Source organism: Phocoena sinus, chromosome 13 (assembly GCF_008692025.1).
Source record: "Phocoena sinus isolate mPhoSin1 chromosome 13, mPhoSin1.pri, whole genome shotgun sequence".
NCBI classification, from domain to species: Eukaryota; Metazoa; Chordata; class Mammalia; order Artiodactyla; family Phocoenidae; genus Phocoena; species Phocoena sinus.
Window position 1 is genome coordinate 13,057,393 of NC_045775.1, and position 19,854 is coordinate 13,077,246.

The window sequence follows — 19,854 nt, forward strand, 5'->3', positions numbered from 1 at the left end:
GAGACAAGGTCAAAGAGGCCGGGAAGATACGGCTTCTCAGAGTGCTACTGTGGAAGTAACAGCTCATTGCCGTAGAGAGGGAGAGAAAGATCCTGACAAAGGATGAAGGGCGAACCCTGGCCAAGGCTCTCAGTCATCCATCCCATCCTCCTTCAAATGTCCAGTCCCAGAGAATCCAACCAATTAAAAAACGAATAACAAAAAAAGCACAAACAAAGCACACATACAAAGATATTTATGGGGGGAAAAAAGCGCTGGGAAAGAGCAGCAAAACTCTCTCTACAGACAAAGAAAACTTATTACAACAATGTTGTCACAAAGCAGATTAAAACCGTAATTGAACACGATAAATTAAAACAAAAGAAAACAAAACAAGACACAAGTGCTACCAGGAAGGAACACCTCAAAGCAGAAATGAAAGAACTGAAGGAAAAGATAAATCAAGGAATTCAAAGCTAACAGACAGGTAAACAACAACAGGTTACAAACAGACAAGAGGAGGAGAAGCATGAACTTGCAGAACCCAAGGTGGGACAAGGGAGTGTAGACAAAAAGCAAAAAAAACAAAGACATGAGACAAAATGAGATGATGCATAGGAACGAACAGACAACACAGAAAACATCAACAGACAGATGAGAAATGAGAAAAACAAACAAAACAGGAAAAAACCCCACATAAAATGGTTAGACAAAATAACTAGAGAAGAAAAAGTACATGCAACATATGTATAACTGAAGACCTCTAAAAAGAACACTAGACAACAGAAAATACTTAAAAGTAAAATACCAGAAAACTTTTAACAAGTAAGACTTAAATCTATATATTTAAAAAAAAAAAGCACTGTGTATACCAAGGAAAGGATCACAGAATTTGACATTCTGGATAAGTTATAGAACTTATAAGACGAGCATCATAAACACAGATACTCAGGAGAACGAGGATTTTATACTAGGCTAAACTCTTTCAAACTCAAAAGCTAGAGACAAAGTTTTGAACTCGCAAAAACACAAAAAATATTACTCCTATGGCCATTCTTAAGGAAAAAATTAGAGGACCAATAACTTTTCAAATGGCTAAACAGCCATTTGGAAAAAGATAAAATACATTCCTCACATCAAAAATATTTACAGAAAAAGAAATATAAATAAATGGTCCTTAAGACATGAAAAGATGTTAACCACATTTAATAGAAGTGAAATGCAAATTAAAATTACACTGAGGTGTGTATATATATATATATATATATTTAGGAAATATATCTATCAGCAAAAAGAATCTACAATAATCACACATTGTTTAGGCTGTGGGGAAACAAGCACTCATTGCTGATAGGAGTGAAAAAAAAGTACAATCCCTAGAAAGGGGACTCTGCCAGAGTGGGGTTTATCCTTTTAAAAAAACAAAAACAAAAACCCCGAATTTATACAAAATAATGCATGTATAAAATTATTTGTTGTGTACCACCATTTATAATAGCAAAAAATCAAGTTAAAACTCAACTGTCCATCAGTAGGAGATGACTAAATACTGTGAAACATAAAAACACAATGAGAAAATGCCTATGTACTGATATGGAAAGATCTACAAAATATAGCATTAAATCAAAGAAAGCAACCTAAAACAGCTTAGTGTACTACTTTTTGTATCTGCAAGGATGAAAACACATACTCATATCATCTTGCCTTTGCATACAGAAACACTGAAAGCATATTTAATAAATTAATTTAATAAAATAAAATAAAAGTGAAAAAATTGTCTGCCCTTTCACATTATATTTTTAAAACATGTAAGGTATTACCTATTTTAAAGAAAAACTTGTTACTATTTTTGTTTCTTTCCCTTTTTCCCCAAAGTTTGTGAAAACAGAATTGAGATCACTCCTGTTCCCTGCCTTTTTTAATAAGAAAAATTCTTCATAAAGTTTAATAGCTATAATTTTCTACTGTAATTCAATCATTATCATCCAGTTATACAAGATTTCTAATTTTTTAGTGTTATACAAACTACTATGTATAAAATAAATAAGTTACAGGAATATATTGTACAGCACAGGGAATATAGCCAATATTTTATAATAACTATAAAGGGACTACAATCTATAAAAATTCTGAATCACCATGTTGTACACCTGAAATATAATATTGTAAATCAACCATATCTCAACTAAAAAAAATACTAATGCTGCAATAAACATCCAAGTACAAATTGTTTTTTTCATTTTGGATTATAACAACAAAATTACTTGGCCAAATTGAAATTTTTAAAGGCGTTTAACATAAACTACCTTAAAACTTTTCAGAAAGACTAATAACAATAACATCTAACATATTATGTATCCTATACATTGTTTATTATGGGTTATCTCATTTAATCTTCATTACAACTCTATAAGGTAAGTACTATAATTATACCCATTTTATAGATGAAAAATTTGAGGTTCAGAGCGATTAGATAACTTTCCAAAGTCAGTTTAGTAGGTAACAGAATTGCAATTCAAACTGAGGTACTCTTGCTTCAGAACCCATGCTCTAACTAAACTAGAGCTTCCATTTTCACAAGTAATATAAAAATATCCATTTCACTGAAATCTCACTGACATGAAATATGTGTTCTTTTCATCTTGATATATATGAAAATGGCTTCTAATTGTTTTGCTTTGCATTTCTTTGATTACTTCTGAAGCTGAATATCCTCATGTCTATATGAATCTTACAGGCAACTATGTTAAAATGTCATTCTGTAATGAGTTCTGTAATAATTCCAAAGGAAAAATGTTTACTATTAATAATACATGTACGAAAGGCTAGTTTAGCTATAACTATATGCCATAGCAACACTTTACCCAAATTTAAGATTGATATATAAATGTTATTTTTTGTCTCACTATTATATATCTATGGATAATATCATAAAGTAGAAAAACGAGCATCACTTACCTCATTATTTCCTCTCGATCTCCATGACTAGCATGTTCTGCCTGTATCTTTTGTCTTAATCTATTAATTTCTTTGTCTAGAATTGATGCAGATTTTTTTACTTCTATCCGCTCTGGACAGATTTGTCTTGCTTGTGACATTTTCTCCTAAGATAACAGATGTTTAACTTTAAAACTCTTCTTTGATATAACAATTCACTGTACTACTTGTGCCAAAGTATGCAAAATAGAACTCTGAACTTATGTTTAAGAAATGTATCTTAATTACGTTTAATATCATTATTGTTCTAAGCTTTATACTGAGAATACGGTCCAGAGTTGTCATAATCTTCAAGAGAAAATTACATAGGTGTACACACTTTAATAATTTGTAAGAGCTCCATAACTTCCTAGTGAAACAAATTTCAAGTAGCAGTTATGAAAGGTTTGGCACCCAGGGTGCTGAGGTCAGACATAGCATTCTGTGTGTTTTAGGATGGATTCTGAACATCAAGTAGTACTGAAAACACAAAGACCTTCGTGTTTGTAACATATTAAACATAGTATTTATATTCACAACATTTGTAGTACAGTAAGTTTTAAACAAGTAGGGAAATGAATTACAGAGTTTAAATCATTTTCCTAAGACATGTAAAAGCAAAGCTGGAATTCATCTCTTTTAGGTTAAACCACAGTTGCCCTCAACTTACTCTCCTCTAAAAACAGGGCTGCTGCTTTCAGTTGTCAACAAAGGTTATCTAGTAAGTGGGAGCTGAACTGCAACCCAGCTCACACCCAAATTACTCAGAGGCAGGGGAGCATTTTTCTGACATAAAGCTGTATGCACTTGCCAAGCTGGGCATTTAAGGAACTATTTCAGTGGAGGGCGTGCCATTTTCCAAATCACTCAGTGACACTACATGGGGCTGTGGCAGTACTGCCTAAAGTCCTCTTCATGTTGATCTAAGAAGTCCCCACACTCTGAGAGTTCCTCAGTCTTTTCCTCTGTTGATTCACTGAAACAGCTGTTACTTCATACAAAACAGATAGTCATCGGACAACATGCCTATGTTTGGAAAACATGACATTAGGAAAACACACTTTAATAATCATGACTAAGGGTGTAAACAAAACATTAAAAAAAATGATGGATAACCTCTAGTTCTTTTTCTTTCATATCTAATTCTCGTTTCTTTTTATTTAAAGTATCCAAGTGTTCTTTTTGCTTGTCTTCATAATGCCGTTTCCCTCGTTTTTGGTTATCCACTTCGGAATCAGCAAGGTTTAATTCATCCTGTTTAAATAAAACCAAAATAATCTATAAAGATTGCTTTAAAAAATTATCAGCATAGGCATAAACTAATTGACAACTCAATAAAGTGGACAGGATTATGCTGCTTTAAGAGGCAAGTGTTATTAAGTTCATATCCATATGTTTCTGAAGAGAAGTGAAGAGTTTCCCAAATTGAGAAGTCACATTATCATATTAAAGTTCTTGTATGAAGTCTCCATACCTTATGGTGCTCTCAACTTTATTTTGGTAAACAAGGCAGTTTCCTGGGAAGCTACGGTAGCCTGAAAAGACTTAAAACAATGCAAGTGTTGTATATTACAGAGGTACCTGACAGAGGAAACCCGGTTTTAAAAAAAGGTGAATTGGGGTGGAGGAGGAAAAGATGTGAAGAAATTTAACACTGACTTATTTGGTCATCATTTCTGGAGGTGTAACCTCAGAATTTTGAGAACAAAATATAATTGTAAAGAAGCTATCCCAAGTTCACTTTAAAGGGAAACAGTAGTAAACTATAAGGTAAAGATGCATACTGGAACGCACAGCAACCACTGGGAAAAAAACAAAAAAACAAAAATTGTAGCTAAATAAACTAGTAGAGGAAATTTTAAAAAGGAACACTAAAAATTACTTGGCTAATCCCAAAAGAAAGAAATAAAGAGAAGAAATACAAACAAGAACAAATAACAGCTAACCATTACTTTTAAGACGAAATATCAACTGCTTTTTTTTTTTTTGCTGTACGCGGGCCTCTCACTGTTGTGGCCTCTCCCATTGCGGAGCACAGGCTCCGGACGCGCAGGCTCAGCGGCCATGGCTCACGGTCCCAGCCACTCCGCAGCATGTGGGATCTTCCCGCACCAGGGCACAAACCCGTGTCCCCTGCATCGGCAGGCGGACTCTCAACCACTGCGCCACCAGGGAAGCCCAAGTGCTTTCTTTTTAAGATTAAGTACAAGCCAAGGACGTGCAGTCCCATTGCTTCTATTTAACATTTATTGGAGGTCCTGGATGGTTCAATTAAAATAAGAAAAGGAAATAAAAAGTATACAGATTGGACAGGAAGAATCAAACTGTATTTAAAAGAGAGATGACTGTGTATAAAGAAATTCCAAAGAAAAAGTTTTTAAATTAATAAGTGAGTTTAGAAAGGTCACTGGATACTAGGCCAATACAAAAATCAGTAATATTTCTACATAGGAGGACTAATTGAAAAATGAATTAAAAATCTACAACATTTACTATAGTACTAGGCACTTAACCAAGAGAAATGAAACCCTATCATACAAAAACCTACACTTAAAAGTTTAGAGCAGCTTTATTCATAAGCACCAAAACTGAAACCATCCAAATGTTCTTTAATAGGTACATGAATAAGCAAGCTGTGGTACATCCATACAGTGGAATTATTACTCAGTAATAAAAAAGGAATAAGCTATTAATCAGATAGTGATAACATGAATAAGTCTCAAATACACCATGCTAAATGAAAGAAGCCAGACTCAAAAGGTTACATATTACGATTCCACTTACGTGATATTATGTAAAAGGCAAAACCACAGTGATAAAGAGCAGATCGGTGATGCCAGAGATTAAGGGTGGGGGAGGTTTGGCTACGAAGGAGCCCTGTAAGGGAATTTGGGAGGGGGGTACGGGGGAGGGATAATAGAACTGTTCTGTATCTTGATTGTGGTGTTGCGTACACAACTTTATGCATTTATCAAAACTCCTAAGTTTTGACTCAAAAAAGAGTAAATTTTACCCTATTTAAATTAAAAGATGATTTTTTTTTTTTTTTTGCGGTATGCGGGCCTCTCACTGCTGTGGCCTCTCCCGTTGCGGAGCACAGGCTCCGGACGCGCAGGCTCAGCGGCCATGGCTCACGGGCCCAGCCGCTCCGCAGCATGTGGGATCTTCCCGGACCGGGGCACGAAGCCGTGTCCCCTGCATCGGCAGGTGGACTCTCAACCACTGCGCCACCAGGGAAGCCCAAAAGATGATTTATTAAAAGTGCTATATTTAAAATAATATAGATGAAAGAGAAGATCAAGAGCTCTGGAAAAATCCATCACTCAACTCTTCTAATTACTGAAAATACAGCTCTAATCACCGTAAAGATGCCAACGCTGAAGACACATGAGAAAGGTTAAAAAAATTAATTCATGAAATGTAAATGGAAACAAAGCAGTATTTCTAAATGTTAAATATATCACTTTGTACCTGTGACTTTGTGTTCATGTATAATTAAATTAGTAGACCTAATGTCAAGTACACATTTTGATTATTTTGCCTAATAATTTCATATATGAATGGTGACTAAAATACATTTTCCTTTGTTACTGGATTTTTCCCTTGTTATGGGCATCTGCCTTCTATTTGAGTACATGCAGTAAACAAATGTCTTTAAAGAAGGCATAGCCTGGTGAAAAGATTTTATTTAGAAGATTATATATATATATATATATATATATATATATATATATATATATATATATACACACACACACATAGCCACCAATTGCAGCAGCTTTCTCAAATACTGATATACAGATTGACTTCTTTATCATCAATTTGGATGTTTTAAAAAATATACAGATTTCCAAACTCCACCTTTGGAGATTCTGTTTTAGTAGGTTGAGAATCCCTGAATCTCAATTTTTAAAATTGCTCTTGATTTAATGACCATCAAATTAAATTTCAGTCGGTCTGTTTTTTGAGCCTAGTACTGGACATACATGCTATGATGATCATGTTCACCCTCAAGAATCACAGTTATAAGGAAAAAGAAACGAACACAAACCAAAACAACAGCATCAAGGGAGACAGAATATTTGGAGATATCCCGAAAAGAAAAAGAACATGGGAAGTATCTAAAAATTGCAAGTATTTACCTCATATAAAAGAATAGATTTAGGCTATTTGCTGACCTAAGAATACAATTTACTGCATCTTGTTCGTACTGCTAAAAATAACTATCACTCAAGGTAGACACTTAATAATATACAGCTTTTATAGCAGAGTTCTATTAAAAATAAAAACTTTGTTATATGGAGTATGGAGATACTCTGTTCCTTTACTTTGAGGAGAATAAAAGAAAATGGTGCAATGTATATAGTAGGAGATACTACAGTTAGAAATTGCAATACCTTATAAAACAGAATGGTTAAACACTAAATTTTCTAATCATTTTTGGTAGAAACTTTCAAAATATGTCCACATTTGCTTCAGGGAACCAAATCAGCTTTCTAGAGCCAAAGGGGTCAATTATATCAGGGCAGATTTGTGCTGCTTAATCTTTTCTCCTAGCAACTTTAGAAAGGGAAAGACTTGACATAAAATAGGATGAAAAGAATTTAATGTTCTTTTCTCCACGTTTATCATGGCTTTTGAGTTGTCCTTATATATTTAATAAATTTATATCATAGGTACCATCAAATTTAAAACTAAAAAGGAACCAAGAGAGTATTTCTTTTAATTTCATGTTGTCGACGGTGAAACAGAGACTTAGAGATAGTAAAAACCAGTTAGTGACACTCATCCTGGTTTTGGGGTGAGGACTAGGTTGGATTAGATCTAAAATTAATCCTGATGTAGCCCTAAAAAGTTCAGCCTTTAAAAAGATAGGCTGAGATGCTAGAAGGGACAGAATCATTGAAAAATTTTATTCTCTTTGATGCCTAAATAACCAATTTTAGTTACCTGACAACACTGGATAAATTGCTACAGTATGTATTATAGCCACTTGCTTCATATAACTCTACATCAATTATGAGGTTTTAAAAAGCTATAGATCATTAGATCTTGGAATTTTCAAAAGCATGGTCAGCCTCAATCCAAATAAACATTTATTATCTCTATCAGAAACTGAGAGGCCCTCCTACTCCAAAATGCAGACCATCATTTTTGATGTAGGTCAAGCTCCCTGTACAAAAAATTTAATTTGTGACTAAAGCATTAAGTGTAAATCAAAATAAACTGTTCAAAGGGAGAAAAATACTGAAATCTTATGCGAAGATTTCAATGACTACATATTTGAACAGAGTATTCCACTCCTCACCACTCCTCTGACACAAAATGAACAAACATCCTGATAGCAAACACATTATATTTAGAAGCTGCTAATATATCACAAAGACAGTTTCTGAGGAATTAAATTCTTTTGTTAGCCAAATATTCTTGGTCCTGTTGTTACCTATTGGGATGGCTATTGGGATGTGATATTGCAAAGGAAAACCCTCTTGGCTACTGGCTGACTGCATGCAGGTTTACTGAAGGACTCGTCTAGCTTTCACTTATTTGCAACCAAGGCAGAGAACTTAAGAACAAGAATTCTTACTGCCTTCTGCCCATATTTTCCGCTCTTGAACTTATCTACACACTCCCAATTCCAGGAGTTGCGTTAGCCTACACGTCCCTAAAAGAACAGAACACAGCTTATCCTTCATTTTTTGTTTTTAATTTTAAGCTATCTGGGACAATTCGGGTGCTAATTATTTCTTTTCCTATATTGTTTTAGCATACTTTATCACTTTGATTTTAAGTTTCCCTGCTCAATCCTTCACCCATTTAAAATTTTCTTTTATCTCATCTTTGTTTTAACTTCACTGCTCTAATTTCTGAGTTTTGAATTCTCTCTCTCCTATTCCTGACAATTTTCATACTTATTTTATCTCTTCTTATTCTATTTTGTTTTAAAAACTAATTTTGTCTTCTTTTTCATCTTGGACTTTTTGTGTTTTTAATTCTAATTTCCTGTAGTAACTACTATTTGTCTTTTTCAATAGTATCCTTAATACTTTTTTCCTTCCTCAAACTTTACTATTAAAATTTTATATTCTTTTTAATCAGTAATTTATCAGTCTATTTCCCCATTTTTTATTCTTATCTCAAATAGAAAAAAAGTAAACCACCTTGCATTACAATAGCAGGCAGGAATCACAGCTCTATGGAAAGCAGCTATAGAGAGGCCACCGCAAATAGAGGAAAGTTGTTTCTGCTCGGCTCCTCCTCTGACTTCCTTTAATAAATTATGTTTTCTAAAATTGACAATGGAGACAATTACAGTAAAGTTCATATGCATGCAAATTCTTTAAAATTTTTAAAATATCTAAATACATTTTGATTCAAAGGGGTAATTTTCCTGCAAAAAAAGGGGGTTATATCGTCAATAAACCTTTCTCCTCTTAAAACATACTATTAATTCTTCTCAATGTCTTATAAATAAAATTTGAGGTTTCGAGAATAATTGAGTTATTCATAAAAATGAGAATGATAATAAGCTACTTGACAACAAAGCTATTAAACGTGGTGAAATTTACAGAATTTAATTGTTAAATAACTTTATTTCCCTAATTTAGTTCCAAAAAGTATGTGCTTTAAAAAAAAAAAAAAGCCGATTGAATTCTAGCTGGAATATAATGCAGATATGTTAATAAATGGGAATTGGGTAGCATTTTATTTCAAGCTGGCTTTTGTATCAACTAATTCTTCAGCTATTGAGGAAAAGTGGGACAAAAGAACAGATAAGCACAGAAACAGTATGGACAGATAAGACGTCCTGCCTCTAGTTCTGAAAGAAGAAAAAATCTCACAAAATAAAAAGGTAACAAAAGCTGTAATCTTCTGGGGGGTCAGAAATTTGGCAATTTATTCTCCTTAAAGGCGTGAGCAGAGTGTTTAATTCTAATTGATCTAATGACGAAAAGCTGGTTTACAGCCCGGTTTTATACAGCTACATTTACATTTAGCCATAAATTCTGTTGAGGTAATATCTAGCTGGTATACCATGTATATAAAACTGAAACATAAAAAATATATATAGTAGAGTAACAATAATACATACCTTAAGTGGATCTGCTAGCTCTGATAGCTGATTAATTTTCTGTTTAATTGCATCATACTTGTTTTCTGCTTCTATTTTCAGACTTTTAAAATGTTCCATATTCTCTTTTTGTTGTTCCATGTTTTTCTCAACCATTTTCATTTTGATTTTATTTTCTTGAGCTTCGTCTTCCTGGCAACATTTACAGAGCATATAGAATTAATTAAAACACTTTTAAGTAATCAAATAGAAAAACAGTACAAACAATTCTAGAAGAGAAGAAACTACAGGCTACAAGTAAATCAGATTAAAGACAAATACAAAGAACAAATTATGATATTTTCATACTCTTAATGGTAAATTGGGAGGTAGAAGAAATAGGTTCAAAAATAGAAAAGGATTACATTTAGAAGACAAACTACATTGTGCTTGAGGTCATAATCAAAAGGGGTAACTTTTATTCTATCTACTCACTTTTTCTTTCAAAATATAATGTATATAAATATATATCTTATGCCAGACAATATGTTAGATGCTGAGTAAACAAAAATAAACAAGACACAGTCCATACCTTTAAGAAATTTAGTCTATCAATAAAAGTAATGAAAGCAGAAAAACACTAAGTGGAAAACCAGATTACTAATAAAAAATGAAGACAAATTCTTATTAGAGTAAAGCTCCATCGGTGCAGGGACTTGATCTGTTTTGTTCACTGTTGTCTCCCTCAGCATTTAACATGATGCCTGGTAGAGAGCAGACAATTGGTAAAAACTGATTCATTTTAACAAGACTCTGCAATCTATCTAATTCACTACTTATGGTAACCCAGAGAGCTAAGCTGAATGTCATAAAAAGATGTCTAAGAGAAATTAAAATAGAGTAACAAATATGCGGTGAATTGAAACCATTAACTTGGAAAAAAGAAAATAATGCAAAGAGACCAACTTCAACTGACTAAAAGATATCACTAATATTGATACTGATTAATTCTGAAAAAAAATGCTAGGTAGTTTGGTTTGAAAGGGCACTATTTGCATAATAAACTCTGATAAAGTTTTATTTCATGTATCAACAGAAGAAGACAAAACCAATTACAATGCATGCAAGTTACATATACAAAATATTAAGGAACATGAAGGCCACACACCAGGTAGTTTCTACCTTATTTGTAAATGGATATAGCAATCATAAAAAGTAGCCTCAAAAAAGGAGTTTTTTATAAAGCTTAACTTAAATGACAGATTTCTCCTTTAACATTACATTTAAATTGAGGAAAAGAATCTTACCAAGGTTGCAATATCTACAGACTGGTGTTCTTCTATATTCTCAAGTTCCCGAATTTCAGAAATACTTCTTCTTATTTTCATCTTTTGAAAAACAGTATTTAGATTTTAGTAAATAGAAATAAATGAAAAATAAAAACAAAAACCCTGGGCAAGGATGCATTAATCAACAAAGTTCTACTCTGCTTTATGTTACAGAAGGATTCCATAGTTAATGAAAGAGACACATTAGTATTAAATGAACCAAAGAAAAGTATGTATAAAGTCTGCCTTGATCACCATTATTGCTAATCCACTCTCATGCAAAGCAGATATAAGTACTCCACCTTAGCATTTAAAATGATGACAGTGTTGAGTCCACAGAGAAAGTACTTTCCTGAAACATCCAGTCTCAAGTTATGGAAAGATTACTCCAGTGGTTCTTAAAGTCCAATCCCACTATCTCCTGGGTGTCTCTGAGACTCTTTCAGAGGGTCCATGAAGTCAACACTATTTTCATAAAAACACTAAGGCATTATTTATTTATTTAAAAGCCTTTTTTTCTTTTTAAATTTATTTTATTTTATTTATTTTTGGCTGTGTTGGGTCTTTGTTGCTGCGCTCAGGCTTCTCATTGTGGTGGCTTCTCCTGTTGCAGAGCACGGGCTCTAGGCGCGCGGGCTTCAGTAGTTGTGGCACGCGGGGTCAGTAGCTGGGGTTTGCGGGCTCTAGAGCGCAGGCTCAGTAGTTGTGGCGCACAGGCTTAGCTGCTCTCTGGCACGTGGGATCTTCCCGGACCAGGGCTCAAACCCGTGTCCCCTGCATTGGCAGGCAGATTTTCTTAACCCCTGCGCCACCAGGGAAGGCCGGCATTACTTTTTTTTTTTAAGACCAATTTTACTATGGATTTCTTACAGGTGTACAGGAGGTTTATAACTATGATGTGTAATATTGCAACAGACTGATTACAGAAGCTGATATGACAGTTCAGGTGAATTTTATTAAGCCAGATGTTAGAGATTTAAAAAAATATAAAAAACATCAATCTTTTCACTAAATCTTTTTGGTTTTGGAAAATAGTTATTTTTCATAAAAATGTTATTTATGTTAACACATAATGTACGTATTATTTTTAAATGAATTAATAAACATTCTTAAATTTTGCTTTAATTTTTAATAACATGAATACTGATAGATAAAACCCAAACAAGCAAAAGCTCTTTTAAGATTGTAAAGGGGCTTGAGGCCAAAATAGTTGAGAACTATTCGTCTAACTAAATGAATGTTAAGACCTTAAAAATAACTTGGAAATGATTAAGTTGAGAAAACAAATGATGTTTTTTTACCTTTAACTCTTTATAATGCAGTTGGCACCTTCTAAGAAGTTCTTCATTGTGTTTAATATCCTTTTCAAGGGCAGACAAATGTTGCTGAAGATTTGATATCTGGGCTTTCTTGTTTTCAACCTCATTCTCCAAGTCACTTAATAGAGAAGAGAGGGTAAAAAAATACTTTAAATTTACTTCTGAATATTACAAATATTTATATCTTTACAAAGAAAGCCCTATTTTTAATAGCTTTTTTGCAAAACCTATGCAGTTAAACCAGTTCTCTATTCCTACCAAGTAATTCAAAACATGAAAATACAGAGATTTCAAAAAACATCTTCTAAACTGGAATTAAATTTTACTTACTTCATTAGTAAGTATTTATGATTTATCTGTGGTAGGCATTGTACACAGTGACAGGCAGAGGTAGAAAAAAAATTAAGGCATAAAGGAATCAAACGAAAAGGGAAAACATCAGGAAATAAACCATAACATTGAAATGTGAACAGGACACTGCACTATATGTCCACAATACGACGGGAACCTAAGAGTAATTCTGGGAGAAGTGACCACTGACTTATGTTCTCTGAAGTCTTCACCAGATGGACCACCTAGAGGAGAAGATGGAAAGAAATACATGAAGGCACAAAGAGGTGAAAAACAAGTAAGACTGAAGGTCAGTAAAACTGAAGGTCAGCTCAACATTTTCTGCAGTGAATAAATGCTATGAATGTGTGGGGAGTGAAAGGGAAGGAGAGGAGGACAATGAAAAGAGGTGGAGGGAAAGGTCGGCAGATGCCAAAGCCATAAGGGGTCTCTATGCCAGCAGAGGCAACTGTCTTTCAGAAGTGATCTTTTCCTGTCTCACTGACTCTGTCTTCTAAAACTCTGTGCCCGGTGGAAGAGAACCACTCTTCTCTGATAAAGAGTGTATGCCAGATTTCACTAAGATGCACACTTCTCCACATTTTAACATCTCTGAATTCTGAAATCATCTTCCAGTCCATGGTTCAACTATCAATACTTTTCTTTTTTACTGGTATATAAAATAACAGAGCATCTTAAATTTGATGAACTATTAGAACCGTGCTACCTTGTGGAATTCTCAAAATTAAAAACAAAAATCAATGATGTTAGCTGAATGAATGATAAACAAATGAGAAAAAGAGGAGAATAAGTGTGGTATTTCTGGTAAAAATGGAGCCAGATGCAAAAACTATTTCAGAGCCATCTTTCATCAACAGGAACCTGCCAGTGCTGAGTTGATGAGGGTATAGAAAAGCGTACTTCATATACTCATAGTGTGGGAGGGGATTAGGGAATCAATTGCTCTGTAGTCATTTGGCAATTGCTATTAAATGATCAACTTATATAATAATAAAATAAAATTTAAATATTTATTTTAATAAATATTAAGGCTCACTTAATATTATTAAGTGTTAAAAATATTAGTAATTGTTTAATGTTATTAAATATTTAAAATCAGGTCATAAATTGTATGTTAATAAAACAATGAATTTAAAAATTTAAAAATTCACATATTCTTTGACTCAGCATTTTCACCATTTAGAATTTAATCTATGCACATACTTTCAGAAGTATGTCAAGATACACATGTGCATTCTCACTGCAGCACTGCTATAGTAGGAGAAAACTGCAGATAACACGTATGTCCATCAACAGGAACTGGTCAGGTAGATTATGGAACAGCCATACCAAGGGGCAGCTCTAAGTGTCCTGATATGGAACAATCTCCAAGATACAATATTGAGACAAAAAGCAAGACACAGAAACCATATGCGTACTTATACACAGCACAAATGGATGAACCTTGAAAACATTATACCTAAGTGGGGGCAAAGGACTTCACTTTTCATTGCATTCATTTCTGTACTGTTTGAATTTTCTCACCATATGCCTATATTACTTTTAATCATTTTTAAAATGTCAACAGGGACTGTGGAGAGATAGAATTATAAGCTACTTTTGTTTTCCAATTTATATTTTCTGTATTTAAAAAACACCAGTGAATTATTTTAAATTTCCAAATATCAGATAACTATCATACTGGTTCAGGTCAAAACAGATGACACAAATATCATTTAAGTATCATGATAACTTAGTACATTTTCAATCAGTAAAGTTTATCAAGGTGAGAAACAATTTTTAAAAAACCAATGTTCACCTGGCTTTTAAAACAAAAGCTCTGTCCACTACACATTGATGCAAATATTTTAGCTAAAAATGAAGCCAATTATTAACTTCATAAGTAAGTCTTAAACCATTACTACTAAAATGCTAGAATCAGGGACACTGATTTGCTGCTGATACACTTACTACCTTTTCCAAGAATGTCATACTTTATTTAAAGATGTGGAACACAAATGCACAAGGCATTTTTTGTTGAAAGAAAAAGTACGAATCACACACAGTAACAGTACCATGATACTGTTTATACATTTGCATTCATGTTTGCTGGAGTACTATATAATTTAGTCTTACCCAGTTAAGAATTAGAAGGGCCTGATTTAAATGTCATGGCACAGCGGACAAAAATTTATCACTTTACAGGCCACTTCTACACAGGTACATTCAGACATTGATGAATTTTCATCTATCCTATCACAAAGATTCAGTGTCAATTTAAAATGTGTGTTGAGTGCTGTAATAACAAGTTGCAGGTCATTCAACAGTTTTCTGTTGCTAAAAAAGAAATTTTACTAAACTTCCCAATATCCACTATGGTTATTTTGCTTTATGCTGCTCTCATAATCATACAAAAATAACTAATATAATTTGAAAATCAGATATCTATTTTAAAAAAACCCTCATTTCCCCCTATATATAAAAGCCATTTAGAATACTTTCACCTTTACTCAGTTTTCTTAGATAGTGCTTTTACCTGAGTTCTATGTTCTTCTGCTTGAGGTCTTCTAGGTCACTAATTCAGCTCCACCTTATCAATTCACCAACTGACAGTTCAGTTGGGAAAATCATGCTTTTTTCATACCAAAAATTCTTTTTGCACACGTTTGAATCTTATTAAGTACCTTTAGTATTTTGTTTGGCTTTTCACTGCATCTCCTCTAGCAGCTCTATCTCCCTAAGCATTTGATCTAACGGTGCGGACTGATTTTTCTTCTAGAACAGTGTGACTCAAAGTACCAGGCAGAGACACAGCAAGGACCTTGAGCCAGAATGTATACCCAGCACACTTGTACTCTCGCTGAGAAAAATCAGCAAAACTAAACAATGGCATAGTGACGTAGCTGATTTACATTCTGAGTTAAGCTCCCTACCTCCTTGCAGACAGGTAATAATCAATGTGCAGACCAGCTCATCAAACCCAGAATACTATCATCAAAGTCATGATGGAAAATAACCATCAATCTAGAATTCTACATCCAGCTAAATGATCTTTTAAGACCAAACAGATTACTCACAATTCTTCACTGACATAACTACTAATAGAGTAATATGAAAAGAAATGAACCCCAAAGAACTAGTGGGAATAATACAGTAAAGCTACACTGGACACTAACCTTATTTCAGAATCCACATCTCTGCTGAGAAACTTAGGTCTTGTATATTCAGATGAATAATAACGGCCTGCAAAAACTTGATCACCATCAGCAGTAAAAGCTTCTCTACAATTCTTGGGTGGCTTTTGGGACTGCATTACTGCACGAGCTACAGAATTATTCTAAAAAAATAGAGGGGAAAATACATTTTAAAAATATGCCAAAGCATTTCTGTTGTATGTAATTTCAAAATATTACCTATTACCACTTTAAGATTCAAGTATTTTTATTTAAACATTCAAATGAAATAATTCCATGAGAAAAATAATTTAAAAAACAACTTTCAAGATTCAAAGAATTAAACTATTAAGAGCCTTAAAAACATAAGAAATGATGTTTTATGACAAACTGATAGATTTTTTTGAATTTTATTTATTTTTTATACAGCAGGTTCTTATTAGTCATACATTTTATACATATCAGTGTCTACATGTCAATCCCAATCTCCCACTTCATCACACACACACACCCCCCCGGCACTCTCCCCGCTTGGTGTCCATACCTTCGTTCTCTACATCTGTGTCTCTTATTTCTGCCCTGCAAACCAGTTCATCTGTACCATTTTTCTAGGTTCCACATATATGCATTAATATACGATATTTGTTTTTCTCTTTCTGACTTACTTCACTCTGTATGACAGTCTCTAGGTCCATCCACGTCTCTACAAATGACCCAATTTCGTTCCTTTTTATGCCTGAGTAATATTCCATTGTATATATGTACCACATCTTCTTCATCCATTCGCCTGTCAATGGGCATTTAGGTTGCTTCCATAACCTGGCTAGTGTAAATAGTGCTGCAATGAACAATGGAGGGCATGTGCCTTTTTGAATTATGGTTTTCTCTGGGTATATGCCCAGTACTGGGATTGCTGGGTAATACAGTAATTCTATTTTTAGTTTTTCAAGGAACCTCCATACTGTTCTCCATAGTGGCTGTATCAATTTACATTCCCACCAAGAGTGCAAGAGGGTTCCCTTTTCTCCACACCTTCTCCAGCATCTGTTGTTTGTAGATCTTCTGATGATGCCTATTCTAACTGGTGTGAGGTGATACCTCATTGTAGTTTTGATTTGCATTTCTCTAATATTTAGTGATGTTGAGCAGCCTTTCATGTGCGTCTTGGCCATCTGTATGTCTTCTTTGGAGAAATGTCTATTTAGGTCTTCTGCCCACTTTTGGATTTTTTTTTTTTTTTAATATTGAGCTGCATGAGCTGTTTATGTATTTTGGAGATTAACCCTTTGTCCGTTGATTCATTTGCAAATATTATCTCCCATTCTGAGGGTTGTCTTTTTGTCTTGTTTGTAGTTTCCTTTGCTGTGCAAAAGCTTTTAAGTTTCATTAGGTCTCATTTGTTTATTTTTATTACTCTAGGAGGTGGATAAAAAAATATCTTGCTGTGATTTATGTCAAAGAGTGTTCGTCCTATGTTTTCCTCTAAGAGTTTTAGAGTGTCTGGTCTTACATTTAGGTCTCTAAACCATTTTGAGTTTATTTTTGTGTATAGTGTTAGGGAGTGTTCTAATTTCATTCTTTTACACGTCGCTGTCCAGTTTTCCCAACACCACTTATTGAAGAGACCGTCTTTTCTCCATTGTATACCCTTGCCTCCTTTGCCATAGATTAGTTGACCATAGGTGCATGGGTTTATCTCTGGGCTTTCTTTCCTGTTCCATTGATCTATATTTCTGTTTTTGTACCAGTATCATATTGTCTTGATGACTATAGCTTTGTAGTATAGTCTGAAGTAAGGGAGTCTGATTCTTCCAGCTCCATTTCTTTTCCTCGAGATTGCTTTGGCTATTCGGGGTCTTTTGTGTCTCCATACACATTTTAAGATTTTTTGTTCTAGTTCTGTAAAAAATGCCACTGTTAATTTGATAGGGATTACACTGAATCTGTAGATTGCTTTGGATAGTATAGTCATTTTCACAATATTGATTCTTCCAATCCAAGAACATGGTATATCTCTCCATCTGCTTGTTTCAGCTTTGATTTCTTTCATAAGTGTCTTATAGTTTACTGAGTACAGGTCTTTTACCTTCTTAAGTAGGTTTATTCCTAGGTATTTGATTGTTTTTGTTGCAGTGGTGAATGGGATTGTTCCCTTAATTTCTCTTTCTGATCTTCCATTGTTAGTGTATAGGAATGCAAGATTTCTGTGCATTAATTTTGTATCCTGCAATTTACCAAATCCATTGATTAGCTCTAGTAGTTTTCTGGTGGCATTTTTAGGATTTTCTATGTATAGTATCATATCATCTGCAAAGAGTACACAGTTTTACTTCTTCTTTTCCACTGTGTATTACTTTTATTTCCTTTTCTTCTCTGATTGCTGTGGCTAGGACTTCCAAAACTATGTTGAATATAGTGGTGAGATGGACATCCTTGTCTTGTTCCTGATCTTAGAGGAAATGCTTTCAGTTTTTCACCACTGAGAATGATGTTTGCTGTGAGTCTGTCGTATATGGCCTTTATTATGTTGAGGTGGGTTCCCTCTATGCCCACTTCCTGGAGAGTTTTTATCATAAATGGGTGTTGAATTTTGTCAAAAGCTTTTTCTGCATCTATTGAGATGATCATATGGTTTTTATTCTTCAATTTGTTAATGTGTTGTATCACATTGATTAATTTGAGTATATCAAAGAAGCCTTGCATCCTGGGATAAATCCCACTTGATCATGGAGTATGATCCTTTTAACGTGTTGCTGGATTCTGTTTGCTAGTATTTTGTTGAGGATTTTTGCATCTATATTCATCAGTGATATTGGTCTGTAATTTTCTTTTCTTGTAGTATCTTTGTCTGGTTTTGGTATCAGGGTGATGGTGGCCTCATAGAATGGGTTTGGGAGTGTTCCTTCCTCTGCAATTTTTGGGAAGAATTTGAGAAGGATGGGTGTTAGCTCTTCCCTAAATGTTTGATAGAATTCACCTGTGAAGTCATCTGGTCCTGGACTTTTGTTTGTTGGAAGATTTTTAATCACAGTTTCAAGTTCATTACTTGTGATTGGTCTGTTCATATTTTCTATTTCTTCCTGGTTCAGTCTTGGAAGGTTATACCTTTCTAAGAATTCGTCCATTTCTTCCAGGTTGTCCATTTTATTGGCACAGAGTTGCTTGTAGTAGTCTCTTAGGATGCTTTGTATTTCTGTGGTGTCTGTTGTAACTTCTCCTTTTTCATTTCTAATTTTATTGATTGGAGTCCTCTCCCTCTTTTTCTTGATGAGTCTGGCTAATGGTTTATCAATTTTGTGTATCTTCTCAAAGAACCAGCTTTTAGTTTTATTGATCTTTGCTATTGTTTTCTTTGTTTCTATTTCATTTATTTCTGCTCTGATCTTTATGATTTCTTTCCTTCTACTAACTTTGGGTTTTGTTTGTTCTTCTTTCTCTAGTTCCTTTAGGTGTAAGGTTAGATTGTTTATTTGAGATTTTTCTTGTTTCTTCAGGTAGGCTTGTAGAGCTATAAACTTCCCTCTTAGAACTGCTTTTGCTGCATCCCATAGGTTTTGGATTGTCATGTTTTCATTGTCATTTGTCTCTAGGTATTTTTAAATTTCCTCTTTGATTTCTTTAGTGCTCTGTCTTGGTTATTTAGTAACGTATAAAATGACCTCCATGTATTTGTGTTTTTTACATTTTTTTCCCTGTAA

General features: G+C 33.9%; 1 protein-coding gene across 3 annotated transcripts in view; it reads right to left on the minus strand.

Moving 5' to 3' along the window:
- The window catches only part of SMC6 (structural maintenance of chromosomes 6), a 75,084-nt gene that overhangs the window by 13,110 nt on the left and 42,120 nt on the right, over window positions 1-19,854 (minus strand). For all 3 annotated transcript variants that reach the window (XM_032653126.1, XM_032653128.1, XM_032653127.1), the window contains exons 17-22: window positions 16,160-16,320; window positions 12,636-12,771; window positions 11,314-11,394; window positions 10,049-10,219; window positions 4,072-4,209; window positions 2,938-3,083 (exon numbers count right to left, since the gene is read on the minus strand). In XM_032653126.1, coding sequence (XP_032509017.1) covers window positions 2,938-3,083; window positions 4,072-4,209; window positions 10,049-10,219; window positions 11,314-11,394; window positions 12,636-12,771; window positions 16,160-16,320 — 833 coding nt within the window. The remainder of the gene's footprint in view (window positions 1-2,937; window positions 3,084-4,071; window positions 4,210-10,048; window positions 10,220-11,313; window positions 11,395-12,635; window positions 12,772-16,159; window positions 16,321-19,854) is intronic.